The following is a 20,580-nucleotide window of genomic DNA, read 5'->3' on the forward strand; positions in this document are numbered from 1 at the left end:
GGACTTTGTGCTATCCAAATTTGCTGTTCTAAAGGTAAATATTTGTTTTCTGAGAAGTAAAATTGTTTTCAAAGGCATACTGAAGTTAGAATTACAACACGTGAAATGATTGGCATCCCTGTTCAGTGGACAGATCCCTTGTGGTCATGTTTTTTGAGTTTTAGAGCAAAAGAGCTGTATGGTCTTTCATCCGTAGTGCTCATTGAGAGCATTAACTTCTACAATTTGTACTCATGCGAAACCTACACTGAAACCCCACAGGTATTTGCTCACAATAAGAACAGAGGGCTTGTTGTTTTTGCTGCAAAATGCAATGTCCATATTATTCCAGTGGATTCATTGTATTCACACCCCAAAAGCATGATAGTCAGTTTGCAGAATAAGTAGAGAAATGACTTGTTTTCAGCAGAGATGTAGTTTTGAAGTTGTTCATAGTGCAATCACAGTAAGGATAGTATGCTATAAAGAGATCAGGCACTGGAATTAAAATTGGTATTATGGGCAAAATATTGTGTTTAGAGATATGTTCAGTAATGGTCATTGACAATAATTGAAGCTCCTCTTTGTTTCTTTGTCTGACAATTTATAGCAGCCAGCTCTTTTGGGCTCAGGTGTACAAAGCTTCTTAGGTGCTACCCATCTCAATGCCCTTCAATGAGACCCTGTAAAAAATATGTATAAAAATCACCTATTAGTCTTGACATACATTAAAGCATTTGTAGGAGTTGACAACATGACTTGGTGACAGATGATACTGGAAAGGTCACAATACTCAGTGCCTTTCTTTTGTATTTACAGGCCAAGTCTGCTGCCACATCTTGGTGTGTAACAGGATGGCTTCAGAAAAGGGGTAGCCAACACAAGAAAAGCACCATGCTAGGAACTACTTAGAGGAGCTGGATGTACTTAGATTCCTAGGACAGTAACACCCAAGGATGCTGTGAAAGTAAACTGAAATTGGTATCTAACATTTATAAGAAATCACTGTAGTTGAGGGAGGTCCATGGCAACCAAAAAAATACCGTGTACATTTCTAAGAAGGGCAAGAAGGGAGACCTATAGGTCAATTTGTATTTTCCTTGAAAAGAGCATGCAGTATGTCTTCTTGGATTCCATTCCCCAACAAGTGAATATGTCAAATGACTGGCTGGTAGAGCAAGATAGGGGCAGGGGATGTGCATCACCTTGACTTTAGGTCTGGCTTTGGGCACCATCTTCCCCAGCAATCTCACTTGGGAGCTGAGGAGGTCTGAGCAGCAGTGAGACTGTTTGTCTCAGGCTAACAGTGCTCGATGGCTTCATGCCCAGTGGTAGCTGGAACTGAGCAGAGTTGACCCCAGGGGTCAGTACTGGGGCTGGTAGTGCTCAGTATCTTCATGTAAGTTGTATGACTCTGAGTAGATTTGTAAATGGTGCTCCGTTTGGCTGGTGCACTGAACGAGGGAGCTTTGCTCCAGAGAGATCTTGGTAAACTGGAGGACTAGGCTATCAGGAGCCTCATGGAGCCACAGGGAGAAGTGAGAAGCTCTGCCCCTGGGACAAGACCTGCTGGTGCATCATCCTGGGCTGAGAAGCGGTGGTATAAGTGATCCTGCTGAAGAGGACATGAAGAGAGGACCCAACCCATCACCAATAGAGTAAGCAGCCCACTAGGCAATGGTGCAAGGAAGGCAGCAAATACTGATTGAAGTTATCATCCAGACCTGCTTGGTGATAAAGCTGCAGCTACGTTACTGTGTCCAGCCTTGGTTCTCATTCCTAGGCCAGAGAGAATATGGAGAAATTGGCTAGGATGCAGTGGGGACTGCAAGTGTGCTTATGGGTCCAGAGCACACAGCCCTTATGGAGAGGCCTGGGGGGCTGGTCTTATTTAGGATGAAAAGAAGCAGCTGGGAGGTGAGCTGGCGACAGCCTACAAGTATCTAATTATCTCTAAGGATTGTGGGCATGAAGATACACATAAGTATGTAGAGGAGAGACTGACAAGGACAGATTAAACTGTATGAGACATTAAAATACACTACCTTCTGGAGATTTATGTTTCTTATATTATCTTTGGACCAAGGTAATAATTCTCTGAGCATCTGAGATATGACCCTTGCTTACTTAACACTGACATTGCGGTAGCCTTTATATGATAAGCTTAATCCTGGCACAGAAGGAAAAGCAAAAAGAACTATACCAACTATGCCCCTTTTCCTGTGTTCTTCTAGTTTTTCAGGGGAATAACTCTCAAAACTTGTTCCTTGTTTAATGTTGTTTCTGATGTTACTGAACAGTGAGTTATTGCAGTACCTGTTCTGTTCCAGGCATGTTTCTATTCTTGTGCATGAGATTATTGCCAGGCTTCTTAATTTTTAAGCTTTTAGCCTCCTGAATGTAATCAAATAAGCACACTCAAGCAAAGTGGTAACTAGAGGAATAGCATTCAGCATCCTTTCTCACCTTCCCTTCAGCAACTGTGCACACTGGAAAGTATTGAAAAGACATTCTGCCTGTTTTTATTGACAGAACCAGTGTCATCTTGGCTTTCCCTTTAGGTATGTCTGTCTTGCTCACAATGACGGAAAATTCTCCCATCTTCTAGTCTCAGAACAGAGATCTCAAAAATAACTTGCTGTTTACTTTTGTCAACAATAGATGAGAAGATGCGTGTTGGTTAATCACCAGTGCAAGGCTGAAATATTTAAACGCTTTTGCCATTCTCTAGGAAATATTTTAATCTCAGCATTGAATTTCAAGTTTTTAATTAACTACTTTCTTTGGTTCAATGCTTTTCAGCTAGGAGCAAACACTGAGTCATTTAGGAAATGGGATGTAACAGCATCTGCTTCTAGCTCCCATTACAGTACACAATACCTGGAGCATTTACTTGTTGTTTTCCATTTGAAAAACTAGACATAAAATTTTTGGTGAGAAAGAACAGACTTCAGATAGAAAACAATAAAATAAGTAGAATGATGGAATTCAGCTTTTTATATGGGCATACTAGAGGTTATCAGAACTTAAACTGATTAATAATAATAACATAGTCTTTTTCTGAGCCTAATGGTTTTCCTCTGGACTCCAGCTCACGTGCTATGTTCTAGGGAAGCAACAGTAAGCATCAGAAGAGCTGCAAGAAGGTCACTGCTTGAGGCTGCAGCCTCTGTGTGTAAGACTTCAGACTTACTCTAACAGAATAGGTAGATTAGTAGGGAATATTCCTGGTACTGGAGTTGTGAGAAAAAGGAAAGACTCCTCTTCTAAAACTTCAAGTTATGTTTCTATAGCACTGCTGTGGTTTCCAAGGATCATAGCAAATATTCGTTATTTGAGGGGCATGGTTTTATATGAGTGAAGTCTTTGACTTTAAGAGAAATTAAACTTGCCTGGTGGTTTGCTATGAGAACAAAATTGGTCTTTATTTTCCTTTATCAGTTCTTAGCCCTTCCTATTTATATTTAGGGAATTAAAAGTACCTGACCAGGAGATGATTTTAAAGACCTTTGACTTGCATGTTTCTTTTCTGAGACCGATTTCCTCCACGTGCTATTTTCAGTTGCTTTTACCAAATGCCAAACTTCTGCTATGACAGTTCTACTGAAATAGTTAATTTGGAAGTTGATGGTAAATAAGGAATCTGAAGACCAGCTCTGTGGGATGTTTTGTGATACCAGTGGAAATGCTCTTTCCAGTCAGCATCTCCAAAGAACATAAAACTTGATTCATTTATTTTTCTACTGTATAGTCCCTGACAGACGTTGCCTGTTAATAGTTTTTACAGCTCTAATTTAATCTGGTAGGGTATTGAACTTGTATGTGAAAGGTGATAAAATCCTTTTAGTACGAAGATGGAGTTTATGTTCAGAATAACACTCTATCAGTTTTGCAAAGGGCTGTTAAACTTCTACTTTATAACTGTAATCAGATTAAGTTAGCCTCACGTTGTTCTGAGCCCCGTTTTTCCAGAAGATACGTTAAACTTATAAAAGTATGATCTCTGAGAAGACATCTCCTTAAACACTTTAATTTGGGTTAACAAATTAAACACAACACTTTAATGGGGACACTTTAATTTGTATCAGGTATCAGCATGTCCACTGTGTATTATTAGCTTGAATATGTTAGAAATACTATTTTCAAGTACTATGAACTTGCCACTTCATGAATTCTAATGCATGCCACTTTTGTAATTGATTTTTATGTCCCATTTCCTCATTTGATGTAATTTCTTTAGGATTGTATTTGCATGCGTGGTGTCTGGTATACATGGACATCTCACATATGAAGTCCTAGACCTCGAATGCAAGCTGGACAGGTGCCTCTGTGTCTGCCCCAGAAGAGCTGGTTGCCATTTTTCTGCAGTGAATACTTCCCTGGAAATCCTTATCTTCCTCTGTAGCTTCTCAAGCTGCTGTCTTTTTGGTCTTCAGCCATCCTTGCTAAACAGCTGCTTCAGAATAAGCAAATGATATGAATGAGCTAACTGACCTCACTTAGTATCATGGGGTTGTTCAGCAAAAGACACTGTCCTGGCTCTGTGCTGCATTTGCCCTAAAATTTGTCAAGGAAGGCTTTAGGATAGAGGCAGATAGCAGGATGCATTCAGAGCTATTTAGGCAATAGCTAGCTTTTGTTGGAGTTAGCAACAGAATGGTAAGTTCACCAATTCCAAGGGCCTATTGATGGCCCTCTTTTGAGTAGCTATCTGCTCTTCATCTTTGAAACATCTTGCTTCTAAGCCAATGATCCATCCTTCCTCTTTTTGTCATGAACGTTAAAATGTTATAAACAAGCTTTCAAAAGACCAACAGCAATTTTTCATGTAAGCTATATTAACTTGCCTTATTATAGTCTTTTTATGTCCACTGCAATAAATGCCCCTGCTTAAGTGTAAATATGTTTTCATTTGTGTTTATCTGAAATGAGAGCAAACTGCCAGAGACATCAAACACAAATGGCAGGATGAGGAAAGCTCACATTATGACATCAGCTATGAAAATTTAGGGAAAATATTATTTGTAGCTGAGTACTGTGGTGAGTTTCTCATGTAGTTTGTGAGTGTTTAGGGAGAGTGTGGAGTGTAAAGTATTTGCAGTTTAAACTGACGGTTTCTGAAACACTGCAAAGCCATACCAGCCAGTAGGGTTTATGTCATATAACGCAAATACAGATGTGTTTGTTGAAAAGGACTGAATGCTGTCCCCACTGCAACCACGTGGTTCTGCATGATTGTTATGAATGAGCTCATGACCCAGGAAGTGCTAAGTGTCTGTGTCTGTGGCTGTATATCTCGTTACAACGTGATTATTTTAACTGCATCTCTTTAATATCAGCACTGCGCTGTGCAGCCAGAGTCCAATTTAAAACCTGTAACAGAAGGCTCCTGAAATGACTCACTGGTGAATATCTTTCTGAAAATGAATAGACCATTCAGAGTCCTGATTTTAGCAATTGAAAGGTCCATGCTGTGCCATATACTGTCAAATACATGTCCCTTCAACACATCCATGTTGATTAGTTGGGACGAAGCGGAGAGGGAAGAGCTTGATTTTTGTACTGTAGTTTTCTGTGTTTAGCTACTCATTCTCATGAGCAGTACAACATGTCACTGACAATGTGAGCCATGAAGAGACCTTGCAGCTCAGGTTATATCCTTGTGCATCAAAATAGCAGCAGAGGTTTGAAGCTACTGTGGTTTTTCTAGCTATTCGCCAAGTAAGATCCCAAGAGCCTTATTAGAGCTAATAAAGGAAAATAAGTGCAAGGAAATCATAGTTGGAATCTTTCAGTCTTAAGGGTCCAAGTGGTAGTGTCAGGTAGAGTTTGCCACCTAGATTCTCTCCCACCAGAGGGAAATAGGAAATTAATAAACAGGTGGGCGCATACCTCCTGATTTTGCCAGATAGTTGTTCTGAAACAGAATATTCTTCTCTCTTTCTGTATGGATGGGGAATTGATTTCTGTATGTTTCTTTAATTCTTTTGAAGTAGTGTTTCTAATCTGGTCCTGGACACGGTGCTGGTATTGATCCCAGGGAAGGCTGTCCTGTGAAACAGTGGCAATGACTGAAGGATTGTGCTTTTGAGAGAAGAAAGAGTATGAGGATTTGTGTTCAAAATGTATCATTTCTCACTTCAGACACCGCAATTACTCCTTTGTGGGTTTGACACCATTGATTGCAGTAGCATAAGTCCTGTCAACAGTAATGAAATACGATTTGGGCCTCTATCAGCAATTTGTTGTGCGTGTGTGTATGTAGCTGATTGACTGACAGTTACATTGCTTATGCTTCAGAGACAGCAAATTCGTGAAGTTGGGTTTGTCTGAATTGCTGTTTTGAGTCTACTGCTTACGTGGAAAAGAATATGTTTAATGTTAATGTACATTGTTATGTTTCAGGTCTGGTTACTATAGGAACTCACTGCTCTGTAATGAGTAAATCTTAAATTGTAGTTTGGGAGGGCAAATCTTCAGATTCTTGTGTGTAACAAAGCTTCTGCGTGTTCTGTTTTCACAGCAGGTCTCTCTCATTTTAAGTATGAAAACACTCTGAATAACAGGACCAGGTGCTACTCTGATACTTCTTTCATAGGATTTACAAATCAGGTTAGCAGTAAGAGCAAAAAGAGTTCCACAGCAGACAGTATCGTCACCTGCAAGATGGCTGAGCTTTCAGAAGCAAGACAAAGTTGTATTTATGCTCTCCTTTATTTATTTATAAATAATGAGAATAAAAAGGTAATCTGTTTTGGCTTTAATACTTGCCTCCACAGGACGTTTCTGACTGAGTACTGTTTGTGTGGCCAATGCTGCTGAATAGTTACGTCTTTCAGAATGATTTTCTAGGCATTGCTCCACAGCAGGGTAGTTTGGGGCTATTCCTAACATCCTGTGCAAGTATGGCGGGGTAGCTTTCCACTGTGGCAGAACTGTATTCCTTTTAGCAATATAAACCAGCAGGTAGACTTATCCTCGCGATAAGCCAAAATTGTGCAAGGTGAACCCTGTAAGTAAATGTAAGTTTGTAAGTTTGACATGGTCTCTCACAGGCTTCTTCTGGCGAAACTGGCTGCCCGTGGCCTGGAGAGGTATACACTTCTTTGGGTAAGGAACTGGCTACAGGGCCATGCCCAGCGGGTCGTGGTGAATGGGGTGAAGTCCAGCTGACGACCTGTTTCAACTGGTGCCCCCAGGGGTCGGAACTGGGACCCATCTTGTTTAATGTCTTTATTAATGACCTAGATGAGGGCATTGAGTGCACCCTCAGTAAGTTTGCAGATGACACCAAGTTGGGAGGTGGTGTTGATCTGCCTGAGAGTAGGGAGGCCCTGCAGAGGGATTTAGACAGGCTGGACCGCTGGGCTGAGGTGAATGAGATGTGGTTCAACAAGGCCAAATGTCAGGTCCTGGGCACAACAACCCTATGCAGCGTTATAGGCTTGGGGATGAGTGGCTGGATGAGTGTGAAGAAGAGAAGGATCTGGGGGTGTTGGTTGATGCTCGGCTGCACATGAGCCAGCAGTGTGCCCAGGTGGCCAAGAGGGCCAACGGCATCCTGGCCTGCATTAGAAATAGTGTGGCCAGCAGGAGCAGGAGGTGATCATCCCCCTGTACTCAGCACTGGTGAGGCTGCACCTTCAGTGCTGTGTTCAGTTTTGGGCTCCTCACTACAGGAAAGACATTGAGGCCCTGGAGCGTGTCCAGAGAAGGGCAATGAAACTGGTGAGGGGTCTGGAGCACAAATCTTATGAGGAGCGGCTGAGGGAGCTGGGATTGTTCAGTGTGGAGAAGAGGAGGCTCAGGGGAGACCTCACTGCACTGTACAACTTCATGCAGGGAGGCTGTAGTGAAGAGCCTCTTCTCCCAGGCAGCGAGCAGGACAAGGGGTAATGGCCGCAAGTTGTACCAGAGGAGGTTTAGGTTGGACATAAGGAAGAACTTTTTCTCTCAGAGAGTGGTCAGGCACTGGAATGGCTGCCCAGAGAGGTGGTGGAGTCGCCATCCCTGGCAGTGTTCAGGAGATGTCTGGATGACGTGCTGTGTGATATGGTTTAGTGCTAGTGGTGGCAATGGTGATGAGGAGACAGTTGGACTGGATGATCTTGTAGGTCATTTCCAACCTTGTGATTCTGTGATTCTATAGCCAAGGCATAGGAGGTTAGCAACTACGGTATTTATTGTGGCAGCTAGTCATGTTTGCTACTAGTCAAGTCCTAGGTCAGGATGGAGAGAGTATACTTGTTTGTTTACTCACTGCAAGGGAAAAAAAAAAAGAAAAAGAAAAGAAAAAAAAAAAGGAAAGGAAAAAGGAATGAGAGCTTTCTATTTGTTTCTTTGTTATGTTAAAAAACTTTCTGTTGCAAGATGGTAAGGTGAGCCAACGGTTCTTACACCTGTCACATTATCATCAGCAATCACTGCAGTGCTTAGTGCTTTTCTGCCGCCAGCAGAAGTCTTTTTGATCTTTGTCATGTTGGGGATTAGTGTTCTTATGTGGATGATGCAATTAAAGCCATAAGATTTAGTGCTCTAATTCTATTTTGTTGGCAATAAAAGGAGAGAAATGTGAAACGTATGGTTGGGTTTCTGTTTTTATTTTACTGACCAGCAAAAATATTGTGTATATAAAACTAACAATGACAGAGTTTGTTTAAACTCCTCAAGCCATTCCTTTAGTAACTGGATTAAAGGCTACTATTTCATATAAAGGAATCTTATTAATAGAAAAGTAGCAAATACGTTTCACTTCTTCATTTACAAGCCTTGACATCTGAGAAGGCTGTACCTTATCTATTTTTGCTTGTTTCTTTCAGTACAAATATTTTCTAGTTTTAGATATGTCATTGATGTGATGTAATGTCAAGAAGACTGTTTTTGACAAGCATGTCAAAAATGCTCTTTATGATAAGTGTGTGTATGGGATGAAATATAGTGGTTGATAAGAGTCTGAATTTCATTTTTAGCCTTTCTGGTATTACTCTATTCAACCTGAGATTAACTGCCAAATTAGATTTTTTCAAAGTGGGGGACATTTGTGAGCATAAGTACAATTCCCAATTTCTAAATTGGCATGTGACAGTGAGATTAAAATCTGAGCTCGTGATTCAACTCAGTGGAAAGAAGTGGGACCTGCTGAAAGGCAATTAATCAGATCCTTTTAGGATGAGACAAACTGTCATGGGAGCTGAGAATGGCTGGTACACACCAGTGTGAAGGTGAGCATCGTGCATTTGTGGCTCCACAGGATTTCTTACCCACTGTGGGTCTCAGCAGAGCTTTAGGCAGTATCTACTCAGCCACATGGAAAAAGATTCCTCTGAAAATTCAGCCTTTATATTTAAAAAAAAAAAAAAAAAAAAAAAAAAAGCTGCTGCTCCTACAAAAAGTCATATTACAGCCTTGTTGGGCCTTAATTTCTCTCTCTATGAAATTAAAGGGTTTTTGAGGTCTGTATGTTTTAAGTACTAATAAACGTTTTTTTGGTGGACAATGCAGGAAGCAAAATCCTGTTTTCTGAACATCTAACCAGTCTTGCTACATACAATCTGTGGAATTTAACAATTTTCCTTGCTTCAAGTGTTGATCCCTTCCATTTACCTGACTGACCTTTCATTTACCTGACTACACACCTCAGTGTGCTTGCTCTGTGGGAAAATTGGTAAATTGGTCAACTATGAAAAGAGAGTAATTTGATTTACCTGAAATGTGCAACAGTGTAATAAAAAATGCATTACTTCTGTCCAACTGGATAAGCCTCAAATGGTACTGAAATTATGGAGAAGATTATTTTGGGAGTTATTGAAAAACACCTAAAAGGCAATGCAATTATTTGTCACAACCAACCCAGGTTCGAAAGGAGAAAGTCTTGCTTAACGAACTGAATCTCGTTTTGAGACAAGACTAGCCACCTAGTTGACCAAGGTGACCAGTTGTTGTAATCTTTTTGGATTCAGCAAATCTTTCAGTACTGTTTCTCACAATCTCCTCTGGACAAAGCCCAGCATACAACTAGACAAAGGCATGATGCGATGGGTGAGCAGCAGGCTGATGGGTCATGCACAAAGGGTTGCAATAAATGGGGTTACATCAGGCTGGTGGCCAGTCCCTGGTTTGGTCACGTAGTGCTAGTTTTCTTCAGTGTTTTCATCAGTGACTCCATAAAGGACTATCCTAAGTAAGTCTGTTGACAGTGCTGAATTGGGAGAACCAATTGACTCCCTCAAGCGCAGAGGGGTCTTGCAGAGATCTTGGCAAATCAGAGGACTGGGTAATCACCAACCACATGAAGTTTAAGAAGAGCCATGTTGGGTTTTGCACCTGTGTTGGGGGAACCTTGGATACACGTACAGACTGGGGGGCGACAGCAGCCCCAAGGAAGGGATCTGGGGGTTGTGGACAATGGCAAGTTGAACATGAACCAGCAGTGTCCCCTGGCAGCCACAGGGACCTACTGCCCCTGGGGGGCACCAGGCCCAGCGATGCAACATGGCCAGGGAAGGGCTGTCCCCTCTGCGCTGTGCGGCCTCACCTCCAGCACTGGGTGCAGTCTGGGTGCCACAGTGTTAAGGACATAAAGCTGTTAGAGAGCATCCAAAGGAGGGCTGCAAAGATGGAGAAGGGTCGATACAGAGAGGGAATGGCATGGAGCTGTGCCAGGGGAGGGTCAGGGGGTGAGGGAAAGGCTTTGCCCCAGAGGCAGTGGGCATGGCACAGGCCACCCAGGGCAGTGGGCACAGCCCCAGTGCTGGAGTGCAGAGAGATATGTACTGCTAATTCATGTAAAATACAAAATTAATACATTAGAAAGAATTGCTAAAGAAATAAAATGTCAGGGTTTTATCCTGACTCTAGTGACTTAAGAATGTTGATCTCTTCTGTTTTAGAAGAGCAAACATAGAACTTTCAAATGTGTTCTTTATTTGTGTGAGAAGAACAGATACCAAGATCTGTTATAATACTTGACCTTGTCTAATCAGGATGCCACTGGACCAAGGCTGTAGTGTTTGACTCTAGACCACATTTGGGAATTTGCAGAGGTAGGAATAAAGTCCAGGCAGTAATAAGTACATAAAAACAAGAATCCAAACATTAACTTCTTTAGTTGCTTGCCTGGGCTTAAATCTGGAAGTCTCTGTAGGAAAATTAGGTTGACTGATTTTTCTTTTTGTTGTTTCTTGTTTTTCCCTCTAATATTATTTATGGGCTTTTTTTTTTTTTTTTTAATGCCTTTTCTTTCCAGAGTTAAATCTAGATATCATCTTTGTTTTGAACAATACAACTGCGAATTGAAATGTTGCTTGCCTTTGAAGATCATAAAGGGTTTAACACCCCTTCAAGGGCACACTTTCCAAAGTAGGTGGCAACAATAATATCAGAATGACTGAGAATGCTGCATAAGTTGTGGCATAAAAATTACAAGCACTAATCTGTGCACTGCAATATTTTTTTTTTGTCTTTTTCTTTTTTCCTTAAAGCTTTATTATTGCCTTATCTGTCCTAGGTTATTTCCTGTTCCTTAATGCATCTGAGAGCCCTGTCATCCTGAGCCCCTGGCTGAGAAGCAGCAGTGACCAATGCGTAGTTCAAGTGGCTGTTTATAAGTTTTTCCAGCAGAGTGGAGAATATATTGTTCGGATCCTTCCTATTGACGAAAGCAGCAGTGAAATTTTGACAGAGCAGAATCCAGAAAAACATGGGTAAGTCTCATCGTCTCAATTGACTCACTGCGTGATTGAGAAGAGGCGTACAATTGTGTAGTGATAAAGCCACAAAACACTCACTACACATCTATTAAGGAGAGCAGGGCACCACAATGAGTAGATACTGTGTGGGTCTAAGTCACTGCAGAAACAAGTGTTGCTTATTTAATTATGCAAAGCATCAGTAAACTCCTGGATCCACGTAACGAGTCTCTGTTGGCATAATCTTTATTCTCAGTGCTTGCAAGTAATAATTTGATCTGATTTCTTTTTACTTCTCATTTACCCAAGTGTGCTGTTAGGCCTAGAATATTAGTCTTAGCAATTTTGTGCATCTGCGTGAATTTTAAGTTTTACCTTGCGTTTGTTTTTTTTAAATGGCACCTCTTGTGAGTAAAGCAGTTCAGAGCTACTGCCAGCAGAGGAAAGCTATTCATCTTTCAAGGGTACAACTGTTTGAAATGTTTTATTATCTTTGTGCAATTAAGATCAATTGTTGATGATGTCTTAATATGTCAGACTTTATATTCATCCTTTTAGATTTTAGTTAGCAGAAGCTGTAGCTGAACATATAACATATTTTTAAACACCAGAGTAGTGGAATAATTTAGAATTGAATTTGGATTTATATGAGATTAATGTTGTCCTTGTTGTATACAGATTTTTTTGTTGTTGCAATAGAATGTATGTTAAGCATAATTTTTACTAAGCATCCCAAATGTTTTTTAGCTTTGATGTGATAAATTAGAGAGTTTCGAGTAGCAAATCCTGCTAGCTTGTGCTTGAAACAAGATGTGATTATCTGATTACTGTCTACAGCAAATTCTGTATATTCCAGTAGCAAAAGAAGAATGTGCAGTAAAAAACCTGACAGAAGATAACCTAAGTCATAGAAACAGTTTGAATAGCAGTAATTTTCATATAACACATGGCCTATAAAAGTGAGGAGGAGAGCTTGTGTGTGGATCTAAATTGTACTTAGTTCCAGCAATATCATCCAAATTGTAAATTACTGTTGACGTCTGGGGAAAGGTAATTAGGGAAACTGCAGCAGCTGTCTTTTTCCTTAGCTCTTTGAAAATGCTGTGCTGTATGTCACAGCTAATAAACGTACTTTGTGCAAAGTTCCTCCTGCATTGGCAGCGGCGCTGCTCCTTGGCATTTGCAGGGGTACTGCTGTGTGTAAAGTGCTTTGCTGTGCTGCACCGAGGAACTCCAGCTCACATCTGCGGGCAGGCAGAGCCCACCAGGAGCACAGGCAAGTGCCAAATGTGAGGAGCCCTAAAGGGAAGAGAAAGATCACTTTAACTACGATAACAAATGCATACCTTTGCCATCTGCTGCAGACAATACAGGCTATTCAGCTGCGCATTGCAGATGGCGGGCAGAGACTGTCACCGCAGCAAAAGGAGTGTGCTTTTAAAGACGGTGGTCTTGCTGATGGCTTTGCTGTCGAAAACCTTTAGAGAAGTACAGTTTGTTCCACAGCAGCGTTTTCAGGGCACATAGAGTGGTATTGTTGTAGGATAGGATTTGCCCGTGGCTATCACCGTGCTGCACAGCTGATTCAATGGTACTCTGGTGCTATAAAACTTTGCTAGTGGAGCCACTGGCCATTTCATTTTTTCCTCTCCACCCTTGTCTCCTCACCGCAAGAATAATAGCTCTTCTCCTGCTCAGCAAAGCAGAAAGGCTCTGCTACTGTGCTCACGTAAAGGTCACATAATGATAGTTAAGTATCTGCCCATCAGACTGCAGCTACAGATTATAGGCTAACATTGTTACCAGTTGCCCTTAACCTTAATTCTAGAATTGGTAAGTGCTCCTATGCCCTCTATTTGGAGTGAGAATAGTTGATTGTCTGTGATAAAAACAAGCATTCAAATCTCACTTCTGTAAAAACATTTTCTTTAGGTAGGAAGCAAGAAGAACTGATCAGAAGTTAATAATAATTCAAGAAAGTTCTTAAATAAACTAGCAGTCCTGTAGCGCGTATTCCTTGTAATATTTTAATTTATGTTGGAAATTGCAAAAAAAAAAATCATATTATCTTGTAATATATTCTTTGACTACTCTATCAGAACTTTTTAAATGCTCAGAATGGAAGATAGTTGGTTTCCTCAGTGATGATCTTGTGCTATAAATGGAAACAGCTTGGAGTTTTACAGGTGACACTTCTCTGCTTCAATGCGCTTTACGAACTGTTTTGCAAGTAAGAGATGGAAAGTATTTGCAGTTCAGGGTAACCCGTATCAGCAGTTGTGACTCTATGCCACTGCTCAAAATAAGGCTGATAGGAGAAAAAGAATGCTTTATTGAAACAAATGCACTTCAACAGTGCAGTGTATTAATTCCAGGGTGGATTTTCTCATGTCGTGAACTATACCAGGTGTCAGTACCATTTTTCCCTTCTTTTTTTTTTTTCTCTTCTAAACTCCAAAAACTGAATTAAATGCATTAATATCTTACGAGGTGTTCACAGTTCATGTACATTCACAAGAGAAAAATGTAGGTGCTGCCAGGTAATACTATTTCATTTGGTGTGAAAGCAACCAAGCAAAGGTTTTGGTTGGCAGCATGTGAAAGTAATTTTAAGTAAAATAAGTGTACAGCCATGAAATTTTATTAGCAACAGTATAGCACCAAATATTTATTTGTTACCAGGATTCAATCATGCTGTGCTTGTGAGCAAAAGACACGTTTTCATTTGGGTGAATACTCAGCATACATTAAGAGTCCAAGGCAGAGCTAGTGATGTTCTGTTTGTTCCTGTGTTCTCATTCAGCTTAGAAAAAAAGTGGCCTGGACCCATGGACTAGAGAAGTAATAATTCCATAGTAAAGCCTAGGCCTTACAGAAATTGTTATTTAGATGGTCTATAATTGCTTTATTTTCTTACTTGACGTATTTCATTGCCTCTGATATATTCTGCATATAGAAAGAAAGGTATATTTCTGCATATAGGAAGAAAACTGGGTAATTTAAGACATGTTACGTAGCAGTAAGATAAGGCAGATGGAGCAGACACCAGGAACAGTATGCCAGAAGTGATAACTGCAAATGTTTCCTGACTGATGGAATACCAGAGTCTGGCAAGGGGATTCTTGGTTTGTATTATACAGAAACTTTGCCAAATAGAATAATAACTTCTCTGCATAATATTTGTAACAATCATTACCACTCAAAAGATAATTATCTCTGTTTATCAGATCAGCAGAATAATGTAGCTTTTTTATTTTTATTTTTCTTTAAAGATAAAAAATATATATATTTTACTCTGAATTTAATCTTACTGGTTTTGGATTACCTTTGGATGGTCCTTTGCTAAGCAATCTGCAGGACTGCTCTATGAGGAACAACGTATTGCTATATTCAGTTAGATTTGTTGCATGGTAGGGTTTCTAGATGATCTGACTTGATATGGTTACTCTCTTCTGCCTTCCTAAAAGTTCTGTTGTCTTTCACAAGCCGCCTGCAAATGATTGAGGGAGAGAATCCATTCAGTGCTATCAATTCTTTCTAATGGCAAAAAAGTTGTTATAGTTTCTGCCATGGAGCACAGCACTTTCTGATTTATCCCAAGTGTCACTAGATGCAGGTATGCTCTTTTGCTATTTTCCTGCTCCCACATTCATTTCTTGTTGCTATTTAATGGATTGCATTTTTGTCTTACTGTAGTTGAGGAGACAGAAGGTGTGTGTACGTATCATATTGGTTATTTAGGAAAGCAGAGTTAATATAGCAATTTCAATGTTGACCAGGAGCTCCTTGGTGCTTGTCAGGCTGTCGCTGTGGCCACTGATCTCATTTCACCTGTTAATTATTTTTCCCATCTGTTAAATCTGTAATTATGTATCTATAATTATGAAGTTACTGCGATTGTAAATGTACTTAATGGAGTGGTGAAAACACAGAAGAAATCTTTTCAACAAGGTCAGAGTTTGTAGCACAGGAGTGATTTTTATTTATTTTGACCTGTTTATTTCAGATAAGCTAGAGCTGGGCAGGTTACAAAAATAGCATCATACGTTTTAATTACCATTGTTATTTTACATCTCTACTGTACTCTTAGTGGTAAACTGAAAGAAGCAATTATATTACATACTGTACATCAAACAGAACTTCTTAGTAAGCACATAGCAGATGATGACATAACTTCAATTTGGTCTTTCATTATGGAAAATTATTACTAATTCCATAAGCATGTTTTTGCCCCAAATACTAGATCACACACAGATCTTGATACTGTTCCCATGAAGGTAATCTAGGCCTCCCTGAAAAATGGAGAGAGTGAAGATCCTCAGATCAGCTTTCTGATTAGGAATACCAAGATGTTACACTTGTTGGAATGTTAACCTTTTGAATTGAGTTGAGGTGGGCTAGAGAGTTACATGGGCCTCGTAGTACAGACCCATGTTGGAGCAGTTCTTAAAGAGCTGCAGCCTGTGGGACACCTACGAGGGATCAGTTCAGAGAGAGCATTCTGTGGGAGAGTCCTTGCTCTGGAGCAAGAAAAGGGAGTGACCATGATGGAATGGCACAGACGGAGCTTTAGGGACTGAGCACGACCTTCATTCCCCTGCCCCAACGTGGAGGGAGTAGGTAGAAAGGGGTGGGAGGGAGGAGATAAAAGAGGATGGATGAAGGGTGAAGGTGTTTTAGTTTGCTTTTAGTTTTTCATTCCTCTAGTCCATTAGTAATAGGCAATAAATTATACTGGTCTCCCCGAGCTGTGCGTTTTGTCTGTGACAGTAAATGGTAAATGATCTCCCTATCCTTATCTCAACTCTTGAGCCCTTTTCTATTGTATTTTCTGTCCTGCTTTTCCTTTGTGGAAGTGGAATGAGAGAGCAGTTCAGGCGCAGTGTAACTGTCCATCAGGGTGAAATCACAGCAGTACTGAACTATAAGTCTTTTGACTTAAGGAGTCTTATGGAAGCTATCTGTGATTTTTGAGCTGAGTAGGATCTCTAGACTAGTCTAGAGCCTTAACCATTTTTAGACTCATCTGAAGACTTTTTTGTAAATACACGAAGTAAAAGATGTCTCTGAAATAAAGTCTGAAATCTGAACATGCACACATGAACAAGGAAGCTGCAAAATACTGTTTGTCCATACAGACAGTACTGTAGTAGGTATGTATATATTTCTGCACAGAGAACTTTTCACAAAGAAAGAGCATCTAGTTTTGAAGGTTACTACAAATCATGGTAGGCTATTCCCTTTCTGGCATATACAACTTCACTCAGGATTGATTGCATGGATAGATGTCAAGAAAAATAAATGAAGGATTCGCTATCATCTGTCACATTTGACCTTGGATCTTGAAGTCTGAAGGTTATTCCTGTACTAGAGTTGTTCTTTCTCTTGTTCTCTTATTCTTTTTGTCTTTTTTTTTTCCCTCCTCATAGTCTCTTTTGCTAGTCTGTCTCACAAATCCATGGGCTTAGTAGAAGTAATTTACTTTCTTGGAACCCTTTAACCTTAAAAGTGCCTTTCTCAAGTTAGTGGCATGATGAATTTGCTTTTTTTCTGTTATTATTATTATTTTCTCCCTGAAAACACTTTACTAACTTATGGAGGGGGAAAAAAAAAAAAAAAGATTGACATTATTTTGCAGGTGTCTGTACTAAAATATAAGAAGACCAAAGACCAAAATATTTATGTCTGAGGTGCTTCATATAAGCACTGAAAGTCCTGATTTAGAATTCTCTGAGATAAAAATGTGCTGTGAATTTTCTGAGATGTATTTTGATGCCTAAAATTGAGTTTAAATCATCCAGTCTAAACTACTCATTTTGAAGTCCAGTTAGTACAGAAAATAATCTGGATGTATGGATTCATTAGAAAGTTAGCTCTCCAACAGTAGTGCCAGGCACCACTAATCCTCACTTTAGAAGATGGACCTTCAACTATTTTAGACAGAAAATGAGTCCTTAAGCTTCTCCCATGCTGTTATCCACTAGCCAACTGTTGATCCATTTCAGTCTGTCAAATTGAATGCAAAAAAATGATTACATTTGTGTCACTTCCCTTTCCTTTTTTAAAAGGCTTGAATACTTGTATTCTTGAGTATTTGATAGCTTCAGTGTATCAGTCCTTTTCACAATAATTGCTTGTTTTTGGAAATATGTTTTTCTTCTCTGCCTAATAAAAACTTGATTCTTTCAGTATCTCAACCGTAGGTCTGAAGAAAGCTTTAACTCTGTTAATTGTGACACCTTGAGGAGTTAAATCGAAGTTTATTTTCAATGGATGAGAAGATTCAAATTCAAAGCCCTTCAGAAAAACCCTTCATTTCAGGTGAAATGAAACCCTTCAGAGTTTTATGAAACATAAGAAACCTGACCTACGATTGTCTTCAGGTGTACAAAGATTGTTTTCTCATTCCAATTGAGCACTAGATTATGTAGATTAAGTTGTCATTTTAGCACTGGAGGTAGGCAAATGCCTCTACATTTCTCCCATAACGTAGTGATTTTGCTGCTGAGAAACTGCTATGTAATTTCTTGAGGGAAACTTTGTTCCCATTTGTAGATTTCATGCAGCGTTTTTGAGCTTTTGAATGTGCCTTATTTTTGCATTTCAACTCAAGTACACCAAAGCAGTAACACTTAAAACTGCTCCAGACAGATTTACGGTGTCGTCAATTGAGATTGGACTGTACCAGTTTGCTGTCAGACATATATATGGAAGTAAACCATCATAAAGAATGATATATTAATATTGCCAGAAACTAAATTTGGAATGCCATTCATTTTTGTGGTATATCATATAGTGAAGCGACAGTATTATATGACCTCTCGTGCCAACCAAAATGAACCAAAGTAAGTTCAAAAATGATTAATTATTTTTTTAGCTGTTCATTACAGTCTCAATAAAGCTGATCAGAAATCAGTTTGGGGCAGTTACAGCACCTGTTGGTGAGCTTACCTGGTTTCTGGAAGGTGCTTCTGTGCTTGAAGCCCTAGAGGTTATCACATCAGACCCCATAGGAAGGACGCCAACTTGGTCATGGTAACAAATCTGGAACATCCTTGAAAGTGGCTGTTTTGGGTGTTTGTTCTTTTGAACCCAAATAAGCTTTAATAACATTTATTTCATATACGGCTGAAACATCTTCTTCAAGCCAATCTGAGCAATGTAATCACTCTATACTATCCAGGGCATAAAAATCTGTCTTCATAAACTTTTATGTTATGTCCTTCAGAATTACTTGCTGGTTCCTCTTTGCTGGTTATCTCAATTTCCAAGTCTTTCTTATTTTTTTTTTTCTTTTTTACTCTTTCTTTCCCTCATTCCTTTAACTTGTTTCCCCTGATTTATACATCTCCTGTTTTCCTCTCTTCCCAAGGTTTCTACTTCAATTTTTAAAAGCCATTCTGAGCTAATCTTTACAGCCCCGTATTGCCACTAGCCCATTTTGTACTTCATATCTGTGTAGACAAGCCGGGATGAATTCCAATTTCCTAAAACCTGCACAAACATCAACCACACACACCACCCAAGCTTCCTTTCCCCAAGCATGCTTGTATACTCGCTTCAGTTTGTCCTGATGTCTTGTTTTCTTCTGTTTTAAGTGTCCCTCCTGCAGAGTGCAGAATGGTAAGGAATTTCTTGGAATTTACATAGCACAGGAACCCTGAGTATGCTTTCCTCACAGTTACAACACTTCCAACACTTGTTTCTGGAGACTAGGGACCATGCCTCATTAATATTGCCAGCCTTGTTTCTAGTTATTTTTCTGCTTCCCTCTAGCCAAGTTCTCTGTCATTCTGCTCTTGGCAAACTTTTATAGCCTGCAGCATAATTGCTTTCTCAATCTCCTACTTATTTTTGAACTTAAAAATAAATAAATAAATTTCTAGTTCTATGAAACCTTCTGCAGCTGTCCCACCATGCACTGTGGTTTATTGCCATGTGCGATTTCCTAGGAGCTTTCCTTGCTAATTCTTAAGAATCTAATTCTTAAGAATCTCCTTCTTATCTGAAGCAAGTATACCATATTAAGTGCTTTACACATTTTTCAAGGCGCTGTAAGGAAGGTTGATGTAAGAAAGGAGACATTCTTTAGCAGGGTCTGTTTTGATAGGACAAGAAGAAATAGTTTCAAACTAATGAAGGGAAGATTTAGATTGGATATAAGGAAGAATATTTTTACAGTAAGGGTGGTGAGGCACAGGCACAGGTTGCCCAGAGAGGTGGTGGATTCCCCATCCTTGGGGACATCCAAGGTCAGGCTGGACAGGGTTCTGAGCACTGGATGTAGCTGCAGGTGTCCCAGTCCATTGCGGGAGAGTTATACTGGATGACCTCTAAAGGTTCTTTCCAACTCAAACAATTCTATGATTCTATGCCCCCCTTCAAATTCAGAGAGCCAATTAACCAGAAGCTTGCAAAATTTAAAATTGTAAATTTGATCTGTCAACTAAGAGGAACACTCATGTGATTGATTCTGCATTATAATCCAGGTTCTCAGGTAGTACTCTTCAATTATCTCATTTTTTCTTCATTACTTGCATTATAAGATTTGAGTCCAGTAGGGCAACCTCACTCCCTTGCTTTAAAGAACATCTGCATTGATGCCTAACCAAAAATGTTGCCAATTATTCCAATGTAAGGCAGATGTTTTCCATTCAAGAAAGAAGAGCAAGAACACTGATAAATTTGGAGACTAACTTAGTTTACTTAGGAATGTATTACATGACTTGCTCTGAAAGTAACACCTCCTATTTATTTCCATGGAAACTACAGCAGATAAAAAGAGCACAATAACATTATTTGGTAGACAAATTCTCAGCTACCAAATGCTATTTTTCAACATAGTTGCCACCATTAGCTGTGCATTTTGTCCGGCAATGGACAAGAGTCTGCATGCTGTGCTCATCCAAATCTG

The 20,580-nt window shown here is 39.8% G+C and overlaps 1 protein-coding gene across 2 annotated transcripts in view; it reads left to right on the forward strand.

The window, feature by feature from the left end:
- ALK (ALK receptor tyrosine kinase) overlaps nucleotides 1-20,580 on the forward strand; it is a 290,599-nt gene that overhangs the window by 120,633 nt on the left and 149,386 nt on the right. The window contains exon 4 of one of the 2 annotated variants that reach the window (XM_052682078.1): nucleotides 11,486-11,681. The exons of the other annotated variant lie outside the window; for it this stretch is intronic. Within the exon in view, the coding sequence (XP_052538038.1) occupies nucleotides 11,486-11,681 (196 nt within the window). The remainder of the gene's footprint in view (nucleotides 1-11,485; nucleotides 11,682-20,580) is intronic. 2 annotated transcript variants of the gene reach the window in all.

Source organism: Tympanuchus pallidicinctus, unplaced genomic scaffold, assembly GCF_026119805.1.
Source record: "Tympanuchus pallidicinctus isolate F22 unplaced genomic scaffold, pur_lepc_1.0 scaffold1, whole genome shotgun sequence".
Taxonomy (NCBI): domain Eukaryota; kingdom Metazoa; phylum Chordata; class Aves; order Galliformes; family Phasianidae; genus Tympanuchus; species Tympanuchus pallidicinctus.